The sequence below is a fragment of the Rhodamnia argentea genome, chromosome 9 (assembly GCF_020921035.1).
Source record: "Rhodamnia argentea isolate NSW1041297 chromosome 9, ASM2092103v1, whole genome shotgun sequence".
In the NCBI taxonomy this organism is placed as follows: Eukaryota; Viridiplantae; Streptophyta; class Magnoliopsida; order Myrtales; family Myrtaceae; genus Rhodamnia; species Rhodamnia argentea.
In genome coordinates, this window is record NC_063158.1 from 5171952 (window position 1) to 5194736 (window position 22785).

At 40.5% G+C, this 22785-nt stretch overlaps 1 protein-coding gene across 1 annotated transcript in view; it reads right to left on the reverse strand.

The window, feature by feature from the left end:
• LOC115737045 overlaps positions 1-21427 on the reverse strand; it is a 46078-nt gene extending 24651 nt beyond the window's left edge. Inside the window, exons 1-2 of the mRNA XM_030668998.1 lie at positions 21251-21427; positions 20713-20990 (exon numbers count right to left, since the gene is read on the reverse strand). Coding sequence (XP_030524858.1) covers positions 20713-20990; positions 21251-21427 — 455 coding nt within the window. The remainder of the gene's footprint in view (positions 1-20712; positions 20991-21250) is intronic.
• Between the last annotated feature and the right edge of the window lie 1358 nt (positions 21428-22785).

Sequence of the window (22785 nt, forward strand, 5' to 3'; positions counted from 1 at the left end):
GTAAATCAAGTATAATATTTTTTTACAGCATCAGAATTGACTGGATTGGTAAAGACACGACCATCCATCTCGGCTAGAATTAAAGCACCACCAGGGAGCACCTTCTTTACTATATATGGACCACCATAGTTTGGAGCGAACTTCCCTTCCGGGAGTGGGACCATTGGCAACAATTTTCGCAAGACCAGGTTATTGATCTGAAAATATCGAGGCCGAACTTTTTTGTTGAATGAATTAGCAACCCTCTGTTGATAACACTGGCCATGACATATAACCTTAAGTCTCTTTTCAACGATCGGATTCAATTGGCTCGCCCTCTGCTGGATCCATTCAGCTTCCGTCAAGATAGCTTGAGACAGTATACGTAAGGAAGGAATTTCCACTTCAACTGGTAGAACAGCCTCTATTCCATATACAAGAGAATACGGGGTTGCCCCAGTAGATGTCCGGATCGAGGTCCGATACGCCATAAGTGCAAATGGCAACCTCTCATGCCAATCGCGATAATTTTCAGCCGTCTTCGCTAAGATTTTCTTGATGTTCTTATTGGCGGCTTCTATTGCTCCATTCATCTGAGGACGATATAGGGAAGAGTTCGGATGCTTGATCTTGAACAATTCGTCCATTAGCTTGTTGTTTAAGTTCGAGCCATTGTCGGTGATTATAGCTTCAGGTGAACCGTATCGAGCAATGATATCCCGGCGGATAAAATTCACGATATTTCGTGCTGTGACCGCTAAATAAGATGCGGCTTCGATCCATTTAGAGAAATAGTCAATTGCTACCAAGATGAATCGATGCCCATTGGATGCTTTAGGATTGATAGGGCCGATAACATCAATGCCCCACATAGAAAACGGCCATGGTTCGGATAACCGATGCAACTCGTTCGGAGGGACATTAATCTTGTCACCATGAATCTGACATTTGTGACAACTCCGGACATGCTGAACCGGGTTGAAAGTCCCATCATACTTCTCGAAGCCGGGCATCTTGAACTTCTCCGGCACCGTGACCTTTGAAAAGACAGACAGGTCAATCTGGGGTATGTTGTGAGTCCCCTCAACCTCTCGGATCCTCTGTTCCATTTGGGCCAACAGTTTGACCGTATCACCATTCAACCCGGGGGCCACGGGGTTGGCTTGAGGGATTGGGACTACGGGCGGCGGGCTCGAGTTCACGCCTGTGATGATCACATCCTCTACCGGCATTGTCGGATAGGGAGTAGCTTCCGGGGCTTTACCGAAGTTGTCCGTAGGAGGAACTAGAGCAGGAAGCGGCGGGATGGCGGCGGATGATTGAAGTTTGGCGGTGAAGGCGGCCATAATTTCTTCCATCTTTCGGGACATCATCCCTTCAAAGCGCTCGATCAAGGAGCCAAGTTTCTCGTCTAGGGCAGCACCGACGATAGCGTTGATGTCGGCCATCCTCTTTGCGACCGATCGAGTAATGTGTAGAGGATCCGTGATAAATTACCTGTACGCAGTAACAAACCCAAAATGAGTACGGGGAGCAAGAATAGCGAGCCGGCCCATGACATCCCTCTAGACTCAAACGAACAAAGTGATTATGACCAAAGGACTGAAACATGTAATTTTCAGTTTGTCCGCTTTTACGAAAAAATTCGTATTAATTCGCACGTTGATCAAAACATGTCCAAATTTTACGAGCTTATAGTTGAGAAGGTGATGAACAACTTTTATGTTGGCCAATCAGACTAGAAATGCACGGATCAAATCAGTTTAATGTGTCTTTCCAAAAAAATCACGTTCAGAAAACTGTTATAACCGCATGTTGTTGAAAAAACGAAGGGCCATCTTAAATTATGAATTTAATTCTGAAATTTTGCAAGATATTAGTTGAAACATAGGTCTACAACTTTCGTGTTTGGCACTTACTCAAAGCTCGATCGTAGAATTTAGTAAAAATCGCACAACAGGAATAAGCCAAATCAGAATTGAGGACAACCGATGAAATTGTAAAAGCTACGGAAGCAAAGTGCGAAATTGGAAATAAGACAATGAAACTTCTAAACAATCAATCTAAATCATGGACTGGCCCAAAATAAAAATGAGATAACATGGTACAAGAGACAAGAAATTACCTCTCATACGAAGAAAATGTCAATCACAAAGACATGCGCATGAATCGTGAGTTTAAATCTTATTCTATCTATCCAAAAGGCTTTTGCAAAGTGAAATGATGAACGAAACGACATGTCGCAGCCTCGCGCACAGTTATCATGACTAGTCGCAACCTCGCGTACAATAGTCATGACTAGTCGAGTCCAATCACTTCGGCTTGGTTCGGTCGACAAGGGCAATTCTCATGCATCGTAGCCTCACGTGTATGAGAACGACCCTTGAGCCATTTTTTGAAAAAAATTTCGGGATCCGAGATGGGATAACCTTTAGCGAAACCTTACCACCAAGGTTAAAGAACCATCTAAATACCATCTTAAAACTATTAGTGTGACCCGGGTCCGGTCACGGGTTATGTGCGGTGTAGTGCAAATACGATAAATCATGCACAACAATTAAAGGCAAACACCGCTTCAATGATTCAAAAGTTAAATCACAATTCCAATTCACCAAGCCTGCAAAACAAAGGGTTAGCCGATCACTTCTCCCCTTATAACTCCCAATCTGCAAAAACATTTAACACCTAAGAATGAGAATTCAATCAAAGTTTACCAAATCAAGTGATTTCTTTTTCATGAAATTATCTGGCCTAAGTCCTCTTTGGGTCCCCAGCTGAGTCGCCAAGTTGTCGCGACCTAGAAAAATAAACAAGTTAATTTTCGGGCTAATGGATTATCAGGTTAATTAATTAACTAACCTAACTCGGACTCTCCCAAGTCCATACCAAATCGCAACTTAAGGTTCAAATAATTAACATGCAATGTGATTTGAATTTGGAGTCGCCACTAATCATTTTCGGTAGGTTGATTAGAAACCTAAATAAAATAGCGGGAGAAAACTATCTTATTTCCGCGAACCCGAGATTTTGAATTCGGGGGATTTGGTTACGCTAGATTACTCTAACGCCCTTTCGGTACCATTTTCATGAAAAATATTTGATTTGGCAATTTTGATGGATTTTACTTGAAATTCAAAGATGCAATTTTTTTGGTTTTTTCTTCTTTTTTATGGGGATGTAAAACATTGAACTTTGTACGATATACACCATGGGTGATTTAGAAAGAAAGAAAACGCAGCCAGTCACGAGTATTTATAAAAATAAATTAACATGTAATAATGCTAAAATTTGGAACACGTGGCATGTCTAAAATAAACAAACAAATGTTCAAACCAAACGATTACATTTTTGTAGATCGAGATGGAAAGGATTACCTTTTATTACACAAAATCTTACTCACATACACGTTATAGTTCCCTTCAAGATCTCGGAGCTGGAAGAACGCGGCTGTCGTCGAAAATGGCAAGCAATGGCGTTGTTGGGTGGCGAGAGGCGAAATATGTGTCGGGACTCGTCGAAGATGATGCTCGACTAAAACTCTTTTCTTCACTCTCGAATTTTCTCTTCTGATTTTTCTCAAGAACTCTCTTTTTCCTCTCTAAAAATTCCTCTCAAAAAACTCTCTCAAAACTCTCTCAATTCTCTTCCACCAAGAGCTCTCTATCACAAAAATTCTCCTCTACTCTCTCTCTCAATTCTCTTCCACTTCCCCCTTCTAAAACTCTTCTCAAGAGCTCTCTCTTTTATAGGCAAAGTTCTTCATCCTTCATTCTTCACCTTCATTTCTTCACCTTCCATCTTCATCTTCTCTTCTTCATCTTCATTTCTTCACCTTCCATTTTCATCTTCCCTTCTTCATCTTCATTTCTTCACCTTCCATTTTCATCTTCCCTTCATTATCTTCCCTTCATCATCTTCCCTTCTTCATCTTCTTTTCATTATCTTCCCTTCATCATCTTCCCTTCTTCATCTTCTTTTGGTATTTGCAATACAGTCCCCGAAGTTCCAAGTATTTGCAATACGATCCCTGAAATTTTAAGTATTTGCAATACGAGTCCTTGAAGTTTCAAATCTTCTCGGTGTATTTTTCCATCCCGTGCCTAGTCTAGACGCATGCTAAATTAAGTGTTTTGCTTGCCCGATTATATGCCAATGCAATGTACACTAAAAATAAATATGTGAGATGATTTTTTATAATTTTTATGCAAAAAATAGATTAATCAAAATTTAGGCGTCAACATAGAGAGAACTCACTTTCTTCCCTTTCATCATTGTCATAGCACCTCGAGAGATCTTCAGCACTCCACCTTCAGCGGTGTACTTACACCCGATATCATCGAGTGTCCCCGGAGAAATGAGGTTCTTCTTGAGCTCCGGTACATGCCTCACGTCCGTCAATGTGCGCACCACACCATCATGCATCCGAATCCGAACTGTCCCTATGCCCACAACCTTGCAGGCTGCGTTATTCCCCAACAGAACTCTACCACCATCTGCAGTCCGGTAAGTAGTAAACCAGTTCTTATGAGGCGTCATATGATAAGAACACCCCGAATCTAGCACCCATTCATCTCCCGATGAACTTGCGATCACACACAAAACAGCCCTCGCATCACTAGTGCTCTCTTCAGCAACATTCGCCACACTGGTTGTGGCTTTCTGCTTATCACCTCTGTTTCTCAACTTAGGACAATCTCTCCCGATGTGCCCTTCTTCGTGACACTCAAAGCACTTCACGCGTCCCTTGGACTTCCTATGGCGTGACTTAGATCTGCTTTTACCTCTCGCTCTCTTGGACCCTCGTTGTTGCTCTCTACCCCGAATCACTAGTCCTCGCGCTACATCCTGCGCTAGACTGTCATCTCGCAACTTTCTCTGCCACTCTTTAGAAAATAAGGCGGACTTTACCTCTTCCGAGGTAATCGTAGTACGCCCCTGCAATGATGAATCGGTAAAGTGCTCCCATGACTCTGGTAGGGAAGCTAACAACATCATGCCCCGCTCTTCATCATCAAGTGTCTTACCGACATTCTTCAAATCCATCATGAGTTTATTAAATTCATCTAGATGGGTTCTGATAGACGTACCTTCGGTATATCCGAACCGGAACATCCTCTTCAACATGTATAAGCGATTGTTCAAACCCTTCGTTATATAGAGTGCCTGAAGTTTTGCCCACAATGTTGCGGTATCCTTCTCCTCACCAACCTCTATTAACACTTCATCCGATAAATTCAACGGGATTAAACTTCTAGCTTTCCTCATTACCACATCCTTTTCAGCATCTGTCATCGTTTCGGGCAACTCGGCCTTGCCCTCCAATGCTTCTGCTAAACCTTGAGTTGTCAATATCGCCTCCATCTTGAGACTCCATAACCCAAAGTTGTTCCTCCCGTTAAACTTCTCAATTTCAGCTTTCACTCCGGACATAATTGCAATCACAGGATATCCAGATAATAATCAGACAAGCAAAAGCCCCAAATCACAATCTAGAATATCCGAACTTGGTGCTCTGATACCAATTGTCGTAATATAACGTGCGGAAGCTAACCCAGATCTTGCAAATAAATCAATGCGAAAAGCCACGAGAAATAACGAGGAACGATAAATGACACCAGGAATTACGTGGTTCGGTCCGAATATCGGTACCTACATCCACGGGAGAGCCAGCAAGAACAATCCACTATAATCGGAGAATCGGAATTACAATCGCTCAATACGCTCGTGTTTCCCGCACCTAGATTATACCCAAACCCTTCGTGTTTACAAATAAACAACTTAATTGGATATAACAAAATAAAACTCACGAAGCACAAATCCGTCCGCGTGTTCAAGCCCAAGCAACAGCTCGCGCACGGCCAAGAAACTAGAACGTCTCTTGCTTTCTTTCTCGCGCGGCTTTTCTCTACTTGGTCTTCTCTTCTTTGTGCGGCTCACTCTCACTATAGGTCCTCCCCCTTTTCTTTCTCTTTATATGGCTTCAGTAGGTTCAAGAAAAAGGGAGGAAAGCAAAACCCTACCTTTTTCTTCTTTTTATGAACGACAATGAGGAGGAGGAGTAAAGGAAAGAATAATGTGTGGGTCACTCTTTCCTTTTTCAAATCTTGATCTTCCATTACTCAAGAAGCCATGTGCTCTTCTTTCTTTCCTATCAGACCAAAATCTTGAGTAATGATCAAACGTGGTCCCCATATTTTGTCTTGTGGTGCCAATAACAATTTTAAACTTGAGACATATTCAACACTTTTCTTGTTCTATCTATTTTATCATTCGATCGCTTGATTCCGCGCAACACAAACTGTGAGAGGTATCCAATTTTCTTTCTTATCATTCCATTCGCAATCTTCCCATCAGCAAAAATAATCAGTGTCACTCACTTGCCCCTACATGTAGTAGAACTTATGCTTAGTGAACGTTGCCCCCAGTAAGTGCGACATCCCGTAGTCCTATATCAATTGCTAGTGGCCCCGTTAAGTGATTCATAAGTCGACACCCAATCTGGAATGATCACTACATGTACAGTTATTAAGTGAATTCTTATTGGGAGATTGACTCACGTGGAACGAATCGGCTCGTCACAGATGATATAAGAGTAAGAACTCCTTTAGTAGATGCATGGTTTGTGGATGGAGTAGGCCTCGATCCAATGAGTGCGGCGAATGATTGCCAAACGAGAAGGTTTGAGCATGGTGTAACTCCTAGTGGGCTTCTTAGATAGCAGGAGGGACAGAATTGGACCAAGCCACAGGCCTAATAATGAGGTTATAGTTTTTTTTGTCTCGATCACGAGAAATAAAAGGGATGCACAGCAAAAAAGAAAGAAGAAAAAGGGCACTAAAGACTAAGAGTCGTGCGTTATGACCGTTTTGGGCAAAAGTCAAGAGCAAGACTAAAAAGTTTGCCGTGAAAAGAGGCATGGTTGCCATTTTTTCCACTTGAAAATGCATGTTTTCCACTGGTCTTCGAATTTCTGCCATGAAGTTTCCTTCCTAAATTGACTGAAATTTTGTACAAAGTTCGGAAGAAGTTGGAAATCAATTTTTTTTCTCAAACTGATATATAATTCTATAAATATAGGCATTAGCCTTGCTTCTATTATATGGAACCTTTTAGAATATCTTCTTTTTCTTCTTAATTGTGTCTTCTAAAGACCCTCTCTTTGAAGGATTCTAAATAAGTCTATCTTTCTTTCTTTCTTTTTGTTATATCTTACACGATTAACATTCTAAGTTTTCGTTGTTAATAGAACTAAGAGTGAGCAGTTTCAGGTTTCGAACAAGTTTCACCTGGAACTTATAACCTACCTATCAAAATAGGTTCCTTATTTTTGGACCCGAAACCTACCATGCATATCCTAGAATATGAAACCTACCCTATCACTGATTTCAAGGTTTACTCAGGTTGTGTGTGATGACTTTTGGTCTCTTAATGCTCCTTTCTTAAAATAAACTCAAAGTCCCTCACCCGAGGCGGATGAAGGCTACCCTGGCCTAAGGCCGGTGACCTCCGCCGGTTGTTGACGAGCCACCGTGATGCTTGGCAGAGGGAAAAAGGGAAAAAAAAAAGTAAAAACAAGAGAAGAAAAGAATAAAGAACAAAGACATAAATTAATAGTTTGAAAAACGATATTATTAAAAAAATTCAAATCCGCATCAACTATGCCACATAAGATGACAGCATTCATTCAGCCAAATTGATCAAATGGACCCAATTAGCAAAAGCGCAATAGGTTTAGGACTTTTTGGACAATTTTCAATTTTTTTCGCGAGAGATGAATGATATGGAAAATATTTTCTTAAAAATTATCGTTTATATCTAAAAAAATGAATGAATGAAAATATTTTCGTTTTCTACGAAAATGTTTAGACATAAATTGTTATCGATACTAATAATACATTAAATTGGCTAATTATTTCAAGTGATACAAGCAATCATTTTCAGGAAAATATTTTTCAAATCATTCCTTTTTCAAGAAACAAACGGAGCCCAAATAATGGTGACGCCTAATATGTGCAATGATTCTTGAGGATTCCAAAAATTGTTACTATTTTTTATTGATGGAAACTCCCTTCCTTTCCTTGCTAGGCCGACCAAAGGGATGTGGCCAAGATCATTGGAAAGAGCCGGATCACACGCGCGCCTAATCTTGACATTTCAATTGAGTATATGGCCTATATTCAAGATTGTTTTGCATGCCGGCCAACTCAAGTACAATCCATGATCGGGTCGATGAAATTTACTCAATGCGACATATCAAACAAAAAATGTTAATAATGCCTAAATTTCTAGGGTTAGGTTTAATGCCTTCTTTTTTTCTTTCATGCAATGAATAAGTAAATTTTGAGCTAAAATTTAGGTGTTAATAGCTGTCAATCTTTTCATAGAGCTCACAGAAGGTTTCCTTAAAGGTAAATGACACTTAAAGTCAAACTTTGCAAATGCAAGTGCAATTAGTTTTTTTTTTTTCACGAAAATAGATTCCAAGGGATCTAATCCCAATTTTGAAACTGTATTAAATGCCCAAGTAATCTAAAATGTGAGAACGCCACATTTAATACATGAAATATTTTTGGAAGGAAACAAATTTCAAAGTTCTTTTTTAAGAATGTAAAAACAATTTTTGGACAGAAATTTAGATGTCGACACTATCAAGTTTGGGGATGGGAAGGTTATATTTTATTTTTTAGAAAAGACAGACAAGACGAATTTGAACACAAAATTTGATGTCAATCATGTTTGCTGCGGATCTAAAAGTTCATAATTTGTGATGGGATGAAGTGAAGGAAAAGATGTTGTCATGCTGCTCCAAAGTTTTTGGGAAATGAGATTAGTATCCATATTTTCATTGGGAGACCACTTTGATCCAAGGACAATCAAAACTTAGTCTCAACCTTTTGTCGATTGGGGATTATGGATCTCTAATCAATCTAACAAATGTTAAAGTTTCGAAAGAAAGATCAAATTGCTCCCCAAGTGGTGGACCAAAGCTGAGCTTGGCCCTCATCAGCTGCCCCGGTATTTGCGTTCATGCTCGGTGGTTAGGTTCGGGGTTATTTTTTGTTATTTAACACTAAAATAAATTTGAAAAATGGATCATGAAAGAATTCAATTTTTTTTTGTCGAAATGAAATAATTCGAATTTAAACAACCCAAAATGTGAGAGATATCCATTTTTTTTCTTTTTTCATTCCATTCACAATCATCACATCAAAAAAAATATCGTTTTTCCCAACTTGCCCATACAGATAGTTGAATTTATGCTTATCGAACATTACCTTATGTAGTCATTCAAAGTATTCTTATCGATAAACCCACTCGTTTCAAATGGGATCAGAGTAAGAATCCGGGTTTTTTTTCAATTTAATTTTTTTAAATTAAATATTTACGAAAATATTTTTTAAAAATAAATATTTACCGATTTGGGTCTCGCTCGGCGGTGGGTTTGCCGAGCGAGACTCGCTCGGCAGCCGGGCCGCCGAGAGCAAATCTGCTTTCGGCAGCCGGGCTGCCGAGCGGCCGGGAGTGGGCCCGGCCTGCCCGCTCAGCGGCCAGTTTGCCGAGCGGCTGCGGCGGGCCCCGCCCCTGCTGGCTTTTTTTGTTTTTTTTTTTCCTTTTTTAAGTGTTTTAATTATTTATATTTATAATATTTAGTTTATATCGTATTTTTTTAACATGTTATATTAGTAATAATTAATAGAAAAAATTGTTAAGATCTATAATTCATAAATAATGTTGTAATTATGTAATTAATTGAAAATATTCATAAAAAAAATTGGTAAGATATATGTTGAAAAAATAAATGCGAAAACGAACACGGAACACAAGGATTTATGTCGTTCGATTAAGGTGATCTACGTCCACGGATGAGGCAAAACGAAATTGCACTATGATCAAGGAGAGTATAGATTACAGAAGTCGATTTTCGATCGAACAAAAGTACACGGCTCACTCGTCTCTCACATAAGGAAAATCTTCAATAGCAAACGAAAAGAAACTCTACCTGCAGTATAAAAAATAGGGCACAAAAAAGAATTTCTCGGGGGCGTTGCCCCGAACCCGCACGCAAATATGTTCGCACCGCAAAGGAGATTTGTTCGCTTGCTCCGAGTTGAGCCTATCGGCCCAATTCTCCGCATGATGAAGTAAATCTCAATTTTTCCTCCACTTTATGGGCCGCACAAAAATATGTCGAGTCGGGTGATAAACCGGACCGGGTACATAAAATTCAAGACATATTTAACAATATATGAAATTAATTGAAAATATTCATAATATAAAATTGGTAAAATATTCATATAAATAATATTGTAATTATGCAATTCAATCAGCTAAAAAGATTGAAAGAAGAGGAAAGAGGGAAAAGAGGGTTCATTTGATATCAAGAAGTAGCACCGATGGGAGAAAAATGCAAAATTGACAAGGAAAACAGCCTTTTTCCCACACAAAAAGAAAAGCCCGGCTTTTTCCTAAAAAAACGCCGTTTTTCTTGTAATTATGTAATTAATTTAAAATATTCATAAAATGAAATTGGTAAGATATATGAAAAAAAAAAATGAGATTTTCATAATATATTCATATATTGGACAGACATAAATCCAACCGGAAGGTCAAATGGTGATGTGTCAACAACCGGCGAATAGGGTCGATGATATCAGATCGGGCTCAAATTCGGTCGACTCAAGGGAAACGGCGTCTTAATCAATATACATTGCCGTTGGCGGTGATGAACGATGGATTTTTGCGATTGGGGATTGTCTAGATGGGTTTTTCTATTTTTTTAGTATTTTGGGGATTTTTTAATTGCAGCTTTGTAATTTTGGATTTTTAGAAATTATGAAAATCTCAATACTTAATATAAGTATCAATAATTAAAAAAATACGAAATGAAAAAAAGTTGGTAAGATATATAAAAAAAATATGTTGTAATTAATGTTAAAATTTATTAAGATATATAATTAATAAACAATATTGTAATTATGTAATTAATTGAAAGTATTCATAAAATAAAATTGGTAAGATATATGAAAAAAATGAGATTTTCATAATATATAACAATCGTCAACCGTAATTACATATACTAATGATGTTGTCCTCCTCTATGACCTCCTGTTCCGCAAGTAGGTCGTCTCCGTTGTTCGGGAAGTCTAGTATTGTACGGACGTCGAGGACGAGAATCCGGATGACTAGGATGTGTGGATGACGAAGGCATATCTTCTGCAAATATGCCCCGTCCGGATGGTACATATCCTACCGTATGAGGGTATTGAGAAAAAGGAGAGAAATCGGATCCATAAGGCTCGGCAGAAGTAGCTGGAGTCTGCAGCGGTGTATTGTCGGGATATTGAAAATCGGATCCCCGTGAGATGGGCCTCGCAAACCGTGAGAACCCCGGAGTGAAATCGATCGGCGAAATCCCTGGAGTGAACCCCGGAGTGAAATCGATCGGCCAAACCCCGGAGTGAACCCCGGAGTGAAATCGTCGTATGATACTCCAAGGGATAGGGGACGACATGACCACCTGGATGATCTCGAGTAGCCCTCCGCATTGGCTGAACAGTCTCGGGAGGGTCATCATCCCGCGGTCCAACGGGTGCTTCTGTAGTTGCTGGTTGGGGCGGTGGCATCATTGTTAGCCGTCTTTCCTCATTACGAACGTATAGCATTGCCCTAGCTATATTCCCCACACTGCCCCAGATTGACGAGATGGGTTGACATTATGTATGATATGCAAAATTTGTTCAACGCCATCACCCCGATAATGATATCAAAAGTTATGAAATGATAATAGATCACGTTACTAAAAAATAATTAACGAATCAAATTGAAAGCATTTGCACGAACCGTTACACCCATTGCGGCCCCCGGAATAGAAATCCACCTCCGGGTATGTCTACGGTACCACTCCATATATCCTGAATGATAGTGAAGTGCCTCCGTTGCGGGATCACCATTGACAATGTAATCGACACGACGGTCCCACATATCAATGCACCGTCTATGTTTACCTACCCAATCCTTGCCAACCGGCCTTAATTCAATATCATGCAACGCGGTATGATCACGCGGACGACGGCGGTATTGGCTGCTGCATACCGAATCGACGAAGTACCCGATCTGGATAATACCACTCAACTATCCAGAATGAGATGAGTGGGACACGAGCCCTCCAACTATCTTGTCCCCGCCGGCAGTAATATGGTAGAGCCTCCCGAATGTCATTGGGGTATGGCTCCCAAATAATCTGGTATGGTAATAAAACATATTAAATTAAATCAATAATCAATTTATAAGCTAAAATTATATTAAACTTGTTGGTTGCTATCATTACTTACGTCTTCTGATCCCATTCTATCAAGTTGATAGCGTAAATGTGGCAACGTATGTGTAGAGACCTCCGTTGTCGGTAGGCCTTGACTCCAGCTGCATAAAAAAAAAAATATGAGATTTTCATATATTATACGCCTTGGAAAAAATTAATGACTGATGAACTAAAAAAATAATAGATCACTTACCGACTACCGAGAGGTGCATCTTCTAAAGGATCACGATCCGCCAAGGATGGGGCGACACATCCGAAGCGCTCGCATGCCCAAATCTGCAATACATGTAGGGCACCTCCAATTTGATGTTTTGATGGATTGGTTGCACTACATAGCTCCCGATATAACCATGCAAGCGCTGCTGAACCCCAACCGCACTTGCGTAGGGTTGTTGAGGTCCGCCAACAAGTGGAAGAAATAGTAAACTAGCTCGTGCCCCCCGATTTATCCGAAAAAATGCATCCTCCAATTAAACGGAGAATGAACGCCCTAGCATGTTGTACTATCATAACGTCATCGGCATCCGGAGGGAGATCATCAAAGTGTTCACTCAGCCAACTTAAGTTTATCTGCGTCCCACGCAAATTAGGCGGGCGAGCACCAAGTAGATCATCACAGAGAGTGCCCCGGTTAAAATCGGTACGGCCGAATCGCACGTCCATCTATGGGCAGCCCCGTGATCACCGCTATATCCTCAAGCGTAATCGTACATTCACCTTCCGGCATATGGAAGGTGTGGGTCTCGGGTCTCCACCGCTCGACCAACGCAGTAATCAAATGCCAATATAACTGAAAATACCCCATCATATAAACTCCATAAAATCCCGAAGCTTGAAGGTACGGGAGTATGCGTTCATCAAGTTCATCTACGTGCAACATGGATCGCCGACATCTAAGGAGTGCATTTTCATCTGCTTCGTGAAATGTGATATGAACTGTTAGTATCAATTTTGATATTGGGGTTACGAATGGCAAATGAACTACTAAATTTCTCAATTACCCGAGCGTTCCATACGGTCTCTGATCTATGTCGGGCCTGTCGTGTAAGTAGTGAATCATCCCGAGGTCCCGGCTGAATATGAGTCCTTTGTGCCATATCTACAATTGTCATATTATCTCCATCATTAAATTGACATATCTAATGTACATATGGAACAGAAGCAATGAATAAATATCGTGCAACCGTGATATTATAACATCACAATAAATTAATATATAAAAATTCGAAATTGCGAAATGAAATGCACATGCGGACGCCTAAACAAAACTCAAATGCAACGAAGCAAGATGATCCAGGATATCATAAAAACAAACATCACATAACTGAAAACCAAATTACACAACGAGTTCAACGAAAAGGGATACACGAAGACGAGGTTCGAAGCTTACAACAAAAAACTACCAAAAGAAATCCCACAGACGTGTCCAAATACGAACGCAATCCTACGAGGGCATAAAAAGGTAGATAATATAGCTACACAACGAGGTCGGGCCACTATTCTCGGATAAGTCCTCATCGCCTAGCGGGTCGTAATCCGTAAATGCGTCTCACTCTTCAGCTTCTTCGGGGTCGACTCGTGCTCCATCTCGGGCTCGGGCTCGGGCTCGACTCGAATCCGGTGGCTCGTTGAACTCGTCCATCAATGCCTCGCTCGGACTCGGTGGGCTCCTCCGACTCGCATCGCCATCTACAACCTCTACCGCTTGGGCCTCCTCTATCGGCTCCCGGGTCGACTCCATTGGTTCTTCGGCGTCCTCCTCCTCCATCGATTCGGTGTCCGGGTTCTCGACTTCTCCATTCCAAGGCAAGCACTCGGAGGGTCCAACTCCATGGGGTCTCCTTGCTCGTCCTCGTCGTAGGGGCACGCCGTAAATTTGAAGGGGTCCACCCATTCCTTCTTCTGCTCCCTTAGTCCAGGCCAAAAAGGTAGACTCTTCCCAAGCTCCACCTCCTACGTCTATCCACACGGTGCTAAGGTTCCTATAGTACACCCTACCATCACCTAATACATATTTTGTCACTATGCGATCGATCCGTCTCGGTATCCCAAAAAGCGGCGGCGGCATCTTCGGGGTCGGTGGTCTGAAAAGTGGGTCCCACGAAGGGGTGAGATAAAAATCCCAGTAAGGTGGATCTAAGCCGACCCTAGGGTATAGTACCTCCGAGCTAATCAAACCAAGATATATAACCCAAAGCACACACAAACAACCCAAATCAATATGAAATCAATTCAAAACTCGACGACACACACTCTCTTAATCCCGCAGATCAAACTTCTATACTATGGTACTTTGGACTTCGGGCATTACCGCAATTCGATCACACGTGGTATCAACATCAAGTAGTCCATTTTCGGGCCCGCGTATCAACGCTTCAGGCTCATAACACATCCTCTCAAACATCTAGCCCGCGTAACCATGCATCAGGCTTAAAATACGCACTTTCATAAGTTCATAATATAAAATGTTAGGATAGTCACGGAGATTCTCAACTCGATGGGCGGGCCCGCGTGTTAACACGACCTGTGTGTACAAGTACTCCTATTATGCCCCGATTTCCCACATATCGAGCAATGGATGCGGGAATTGCTACAACTCGGTGTCCTCCAGTCCATCTCATTACGTATACGTGATGCACGGGGCCTTCCTTTATTCCTAATGCGTCTCGGGTCCGGTACTAATGGCGGTGCGTCGGGTTCGGACCAGTACTCAACATGCCCCAACGGATAAAACATATACCGATAGCATCGAAGAGTTTTATCCAGCGTGTAGCACTCATCTACGTATAGCTCGTAATCAATTCCATATGCTTGACATGCTGCAATTACGTGGGAACATGGAATTTTAATCTCTTGAAATTTTCCACATGTGCACGTTCGCAGGTCTAGGCGCACTATCTGTTTATGGCCCCCTGATCCTCTTGATCCGTCACGTCCAGTTTTAACTTCGAAAATCCCTCCATCAGAGTTGAAACATGTAACTTCGTGCCTATTTGCACGTTGACTGTTTTCCCCGAGTGTTTGACCAGCAAAATGTGTAAATACATGTTGTTGGTCCTTCTGCATCCCGTACTTTGTTCTTCTTGTATCAAAATAGTGGACCAACCGATAGAATATCTTCTCCACCATAGCTTTTATTGGCGAGACCATGATAACCCTTCAAAGCATGCCATTGATCGATTCAACTAAATTTGTTGTCATCGCTCCATATCTTCTCCCTTCATCATAAGCCTTCGTCCATTTGTCCCTTGGAATCGGGTCACACCATGCAGGTGTGCGTGCATCCATACCCCTAATTTCGTTCATGATACTCACGAACTTTCGTTGTTGATTCGCGTAAGCTGTATATTACAATAATAATTAGTATTTCCTTCTCAAATATTGTCAATACGTATTTTCATCAAATTTTAAAATTTCAAAATTCACCTGCCGCTTCAATAAGGGCTTTGCCTTCGGCATTTTTGAATTGTCTGTTATAGTTGCTTACAAGATGACGAACGCAATATCTGTGGTAGCCATATGGAGGACGCCACTCTGCTGTCTCCATTGCTCTTTTAATCCCCATATGTCTGTCTGATATTACACAAATATTATCCCTACTAGTAACATATGTCCGCAACAAAGTCATAAACCAACTCCAATTATCAATATCTTCCCGATCGACTACAGCAAATGCCAACGAGAATATATGGTTGTCGCCATCAAGTGAGGCCGCTACAAGGAGTGTTCCTCGGTATTTCCCGTACAAATGAGTACCATCAACAAATATCACGAGCCGACAACTTGCGAAGCCTTCAATCGTTTGCTTGAAAGTCCAAAACATCCGGTTGAAAACGGTACAGCTTTGATCTACGTTCATGTGATCATCGATCACAAAATAAGAACCTGGATTCCTTACCATCATTTCGGTCATGAACTTTCTCAACATACCGTACGACTCATCCCATCCTCCAAAAGCTTCGGCAATCGCCATTTGTTTAGCTGCCCGGGTTTTACGATAAGTAGGTTCGAAATGCAGCTTGTCTTGAATCTCCGCCATGAGTGCCTTGATTCGATATCCGGTTGGGCGGTAACCATTGCTTTTATCCGGCTGCATATGTATCTCTCGATCAAGTTGTCGATGATCCCGTGACATTTGAGGATGACTACATGTGTGTGGCCCATTGTACTTAACTATTTTCCAAAATAGGGTACCCGCTTTATTAGACGCGCGGAGCCTCCAATCACATGGTCCATTCAAATTACCGCACCTTATCACATATTGGGACTTATTTGTGACATCGCTGCGAAAGCTCGATTTCTTATCAGAGAGTACTCTTTCGCAGCCAACCGTAACGCGTCCCGTGATGGAAATAACATGCCAACATCAAATTCTTTTGATGGATCAAATAACATACGTCCCGGCTTGGCTCTTATATCGACTTGCATCATATCAAAGTCGATCTCCGAATATGGCGGCGGATGTACCAACGGCAATATGGGATTACTACAATGGGTGTTGTAGTAAGCCTCCATATTGTCACCTTCGATATCTTCCTCATCATTGTCATCACTGTCTATCCATTCATCATCTTCTTCATCGTTATCATCTCCATCATTATCATCATTATCATCTCCATCATTATCATCATTATGATAAGGGTCCAAGTACCGATTATGCACGCCAACTTCATCTTTATCGATATTACAACCTTCCTCACCTGAATCATTTATCACTTGGTTTTCAGCTATAGTTGCATAAAACTGTAAAAACCCCGTAGCACCAGTCTCAAGTGCAAATTGCTTGATCATCCTAACGGTACCATCATCACGCACCTCCGTGATGTCGTATATGACACAATTCGATGTTAAAATCGGGAATCTATATATCAGCTTATGAATATACTGGTTGGGTGTTATATTCAACGCGCTCTCTATCGTAGCACGTAACTCATCAAATGTTGATATGTTTGCAAACTCGAACATAATAGATTGTCCGCCTTCGTAATCATGTCCATATTCTGTTTGCACTATTCTACCTCCCCAGTATACAATCGCAACTAATGAAGATGACATTCCGCTAAATAAAAAAATTACAAATTATTTCGCACATACAATTCAGTAAACATTGTCCCGAGCTCATTAACAAATTAATATTATAACAATTAATATATCAAATGAAATGAAATAAATGTATCATATATTCCTAATGATTTGCATGGGGAAATATAAAAAAAATTCAGAGCCAATTTGTCAAAAAGGGAAAAATCTTCATTTTCAAAAGCACGAACAGTCAAATTACCGAAATAAGGATTTGCCTAGTTAATTGTAGCCGTTTACTATTTTTCAGGATTTCTCGATATTTTACCCTTTTTTTTTTTGGAGAAATTTTCCCATAAGAGAAAAATTGTTATTTTATTAAAATCGGCAGCCCAACATCAATAATAGTCCATGGCCGATTGATTTTGCCATTTACTATTTTTCGGGATTTCTCGAAATTTTACCTATTTTTTTGAGACATATTTTCCCAAAATGCCAAAATTGTTATTTTCTTTTAAATCGGGGGCCGAATATCAATAATAGTCCATGACCAGTAGATTGTGGCCATTTACTCTTTTTCAGGATTTCTCGAAATTTTATTCATTTTTTTGGGAGAGATTTTCCCGAATTGCAAAATTGAGATTTTTTCCTAATTTATTTTTTAAAAAAAGTATTTACTAAATTATTTTTAAAAAAATTTGATTGTGGCCATTTACTCTTCCACGGCCGAGCGAGGCCCAAATTTGTAAATATTTTTTTTATAAATTAATTTAGTAAATACTTTTTAAAAAAAATTAATTTGGAAAAAAACCTGCAAAATTCTTATTTTTTTTTAAAATCGGGGCCAAATATCCATAATATTCCATGGCCAGTTGATTTTGCCATTTACTATTTTTCGGGATTTCTCGAAATTTTACCTATTTTTTTGGGACATATTTTCCCAAAATGCCAAAATTGTTATTTTCTTTTAAATCGGGAGCCGAATATCAATAATAGTCCATCACCAGTAGATTGTGGCCATTTACTCTTTTTCAGGATTTCTCTAAATTTTATTCATTTTTTTGGGAGAGATTTTCCCAGAATGGCAAAATTGGGGTTTTTTCCTAATTTATTTTTTAAAAAAAGTATATACTAAATTATTTTTAAAAAAAATTGATTGTGGCCATTTACTCTTCCACGGCCGAATGAGGCCCAAATTTGTAAATATTTTTTTTATAAATTGATTTACTAAATACTTTTTTTACAAAAATTAAATTGGAAAGAAACCCGCAAAATTCTTATTTTTTTTAAAATCGGGGGCCAAATATCCATAATATTCCATGGCATTTCATTGTGACCATTGCAGCATTGAATTCTTCAAATTGTCAATGATTTTTTCCTATTGTTTTCTTTTCTATGTTTTTTTGTCAATTTTTAATTTTTTTATTTTCTTTTTCCGAATTTTCAAATTATTTTAAAAAATTATTTTTTTGCACTGGGTCAAATTCGGAATGCAATTCTCGGGTCATCTGATAACCTAAAAATGAATATGGACATAATTGTGAAAATGAGTCCAAAAAAAATTTAACCACATTAGGCGAAACTTTTTTATTTTCCCTGTCTCCAAGTACGGCTCTACCTATTATTTTTTTTTTTAAATAGAGCGCTACAAAAAATCATGAAGGAGAACACGATAGCATACTTCGACATAGGGTAAATAAAAAAATTCGCCCTAATCTCGTTGATTTTTTTTTAATCGGGTCAAATGCGGTCCACACTTCTCGTATTGGCTATCCGATAACCCTTTTTTTAAGTTATTTTCCTAAAAATTTATTTTAAACTTTTAAAACAAAATTTACATTCACAACAATTTAAAAAAATTTACTAATAACCTATATGTAACATACATGATTCAGATATAAATAACAATCACATAAATAAATCTACACTTACGAAACTGTAAAAAATAATAAAAAAGAAATTTACCTCAAATTATCGAGAGAGCGCACGCACCGAATGAGGAGCTCAAACTGTCAAGAAAAAGTACCGAATTAATTTAAATATTAATATAAAAATGTAGTACTAACAACATATAAATAAAAATTCATACTTAACTATAAAGAAATGTGTCTAAGGAAGAGCGTTTGCGGGACAGTAAGAGCGTCTAAGAGAGAGACAGTTTGAAAGAGGGAAGAAATGAGAGAATGTTTTGAGACGGACGAAAAACGTTTGAAAGAGAGGGAGAGCGACAAAGCGTTTCCAAAAAGAGAAGAAATGAGAGAAGGAGAGGAAGAGAGAATTTAAAGAAGTGAAGAGAAGAGCAGCAGAAAATCTGGAGTATTTTGCGTATTGTAGCGCCCGACGCCGCAAGACGCAAAATGCGGGGGAGAGGAGAGCCCCTACTCTTTCGCGGCACAAACTCACGCGAGGAGACCGCCACACGGAAAACGGGGACAGCGACACAGAGGAGAGGGGAGGGGGCAGCACGGAAGAGAGGGGAAGGGGGGGCGACACGTGGGGGGGGGGGCGGGCACCCCGCTCGGGCAGCTGGGCCTGGCGAGCCGGCCCGGGGCCCCCCACCTGTCCGCTCGGCAGTTCAACTCGCTGAGCGGCCCGGCGGGGGGCCCACCACCGCCCTAGCTCGGCAGCCCACCTGCCGAGCAGCCCTTGCTCGGCGGCCCGGCTGCCGAGCGGGTCTCGCTCGGCACCCCAACCGCCGAGCGAGACCCAAATCGGTAAATATTTATTTTTAAAAAATATTTTCGTAAATATTTGATTTAAAAAAATTAAATTGGAAAAAAACCCTAAGAATCCCTCTAGCAAATCTCTTGTTAGTGAATGGACCAATAACCAATCCCATGAGGGCAAGAACCCATATTTCAAATGTGTTGTTCGAGGGCCATAACCAATCCAATTAGGACAGTGAGTGATTGTCGAAGCGAGGGGACTCGGTCAAGAGAGTTCTTTAAATGGGGAGTTTGTCACATCTCAAGTCCCACATTGATTGGGCAAGGACTTGTTGAGTGATCAATAAGTCATCACTAACCCTTAAGTGGCCTCCATCGTGTTGTTACTCAAAGTATTCCTTTTAGGAGCTTGGCCCTCATGGATCAAGTCAGGTCCTACAATAATTGCAACCTCAATCTCCAGGATTAATACGGATACAGAGACACCAGTTTGGGTTTGGTCCTTAAGCATTTTGCAACGAAGGGTATCAATGGTTTAGTTCGGCTCGATTTTTCACTGAACCGTTGAGATGTAAGCTTGAACTGAACCAAACTCGCCCAGAACTGAATATGAACAGAACCAAAAAATCGACTTTGGTAAGATTCAATTTTCGATTTTTATGCTTATTTTTATTTTTCCCCCTCTTCCTCCTTTCCCTCCGGATGCGTCCTCGCTCCTCGGTTCTCCACTTCTGTCTTTGAATGGTTCCCTCGAATCCCAGCCCCGATTGCAATGATTCCATTTCCTTGCTTCCTTGGAGGTCCACATCCAAGCGCCCCACCTGGTGCTGCAGTGGGCGAGGAGAGGAGGGGTGTTCGGGCGGCTCCTTGCGGTTAAGTTCCAGCTCGTCATGACCAGGTTCGTCGATAGCATCAGCGACGGCGGCTGCAGCTACCGCAGCCCGATGCCTTGGGATCAAATCCGCCACGGGGAGCGCCAGCTCTCTTTCGACGAGACTCCGATCTTCCTGCATCACACCAGCCGTCGACTTCGACTATGCCTATTTGCAACCTCGATCCACGGAACTAAAAGGGGAAACAAATAACTAGCGATAACGACATAGAATTATAAACTTAGAGTTTTACTTAATGAATAGTCCAATGCAACTTGTCATGGAAAACTACAATAACCTCCAGGACCACCATAACTACACCAATAGCCAAAGGCTTGTCCCAACGAAACACGATAGTTTTTCAAATCATAGACGTACGATTTATCCACACCTACCGACACTTCTTCCGAAGGATGAAAGCGTACATCATGTCCACTAATCCATTCCAGTTGTCGGACGTATGTTGCGTGTGCCAAATCCCCATCAGGCTTCTGACCCACCACCCATCGGAGGACAAATTCCATTACTTCCGGCAGCGCCGACTCCTCCCCAAGAAATATTTTGCGCACCATCTCGCAGATTTAAAAACAGCTCCTTTGTCCAGTAGCCTATCTGAGTTGGAGGGTCACCAAGTATCAGCCACCAATTCCCCGTTATCCGGTCCTGATTAAAAGTAGAATTGATTTAAATTGATTTCGGGAAGATCACAATATGGAGTTTAATTCAAAAATGATGCTTAACCCGTTCGACTTGGATCGGAAGATCATGTTGAACTCCACCATAAGTGGAACCTGGAAGGGGTGGGTTGACGTCACAACTCAAGATTAGTCCGGTCTTCGGGATCTCCTGTTCTGATGTCATATTAAATTTAGTGAGACCACTGTCACTTATTCTAAAAGTTTAAACTTTTAGATGAATGCATGATTTAATATTTAAATATTCTATCAATTTATGTCAATGAAAGTAAGTCGCACATCAACGTTTCGACCGGTCGAGGCTGCTATGACTCTTTCATGTACGATGAGTCCTCGAGCAATTATCTGAGGTTTTCCCAATCTGAATTTTTCCCCATATCCAGCACGTAGAACAAGTTCACCACAGTCGGTTGCGACTTGAAGACTATATTTTGAGACCGCCATGAAACTGACGATGGAGATTAAAACCATAAGATCGGACTGTGGATACTGGTGCGAAACCTCATTAATTAGGCATTGATCTCTCATTGTTTTTCCTAATACCTTCATCTTTCTTATCTCTGAGTGTGTAGAAATCAGCAATGGCACTAATGAAACTGTGGTTGACATAATTGCAATAAATTTAGGACTTTTTTGATAATTTTTCCTTTTACATGGTGTTCATGGTTCTCAGGGCGAAGCAACAAGCATTTCCGAAGATGATTCGGAGATAGAGGCACAATTGAAGATTTTGAACAAGCCTCCCGTCAAGACATTTCTGCTACTGCTTATATGAATTTTTGCAGCGTTTTTTCTTAATGGGATTTCACGTCGCATAATAATGAGTTTGAAGCGCTTCTCTTCTGAGTTCTACCCATGCCGATGTCGATTCTTTTCCTCCATAATGAGTTTTAACCTAACAAGTTCAATAATGTGTTAATATGTTGAAAAAGAGACTATCTTTAAACGCGACACTGAAGGATTGATCGATTGATTGTTCTTTAATTTGGTGCGTGCTAGCAGGATTAGCCCATCAAATTTTCGCCTTTTTGTGGTGTGATTATTTTTCGGGAGAAGTATATTACAAGTGTCATAAGTTGTATATGGCACTCGCACTCACTTTAATATCAAAACTTTCAAAACGATCAATTAAGTGTCAGTTTTTTTTAAAACGATCAGTTAAGTGTCAACTCTGATTTACTTGCCGGGAATCCTACGTGGCTTTTTTTTTAATTCATATATGAGTTTACATGGCT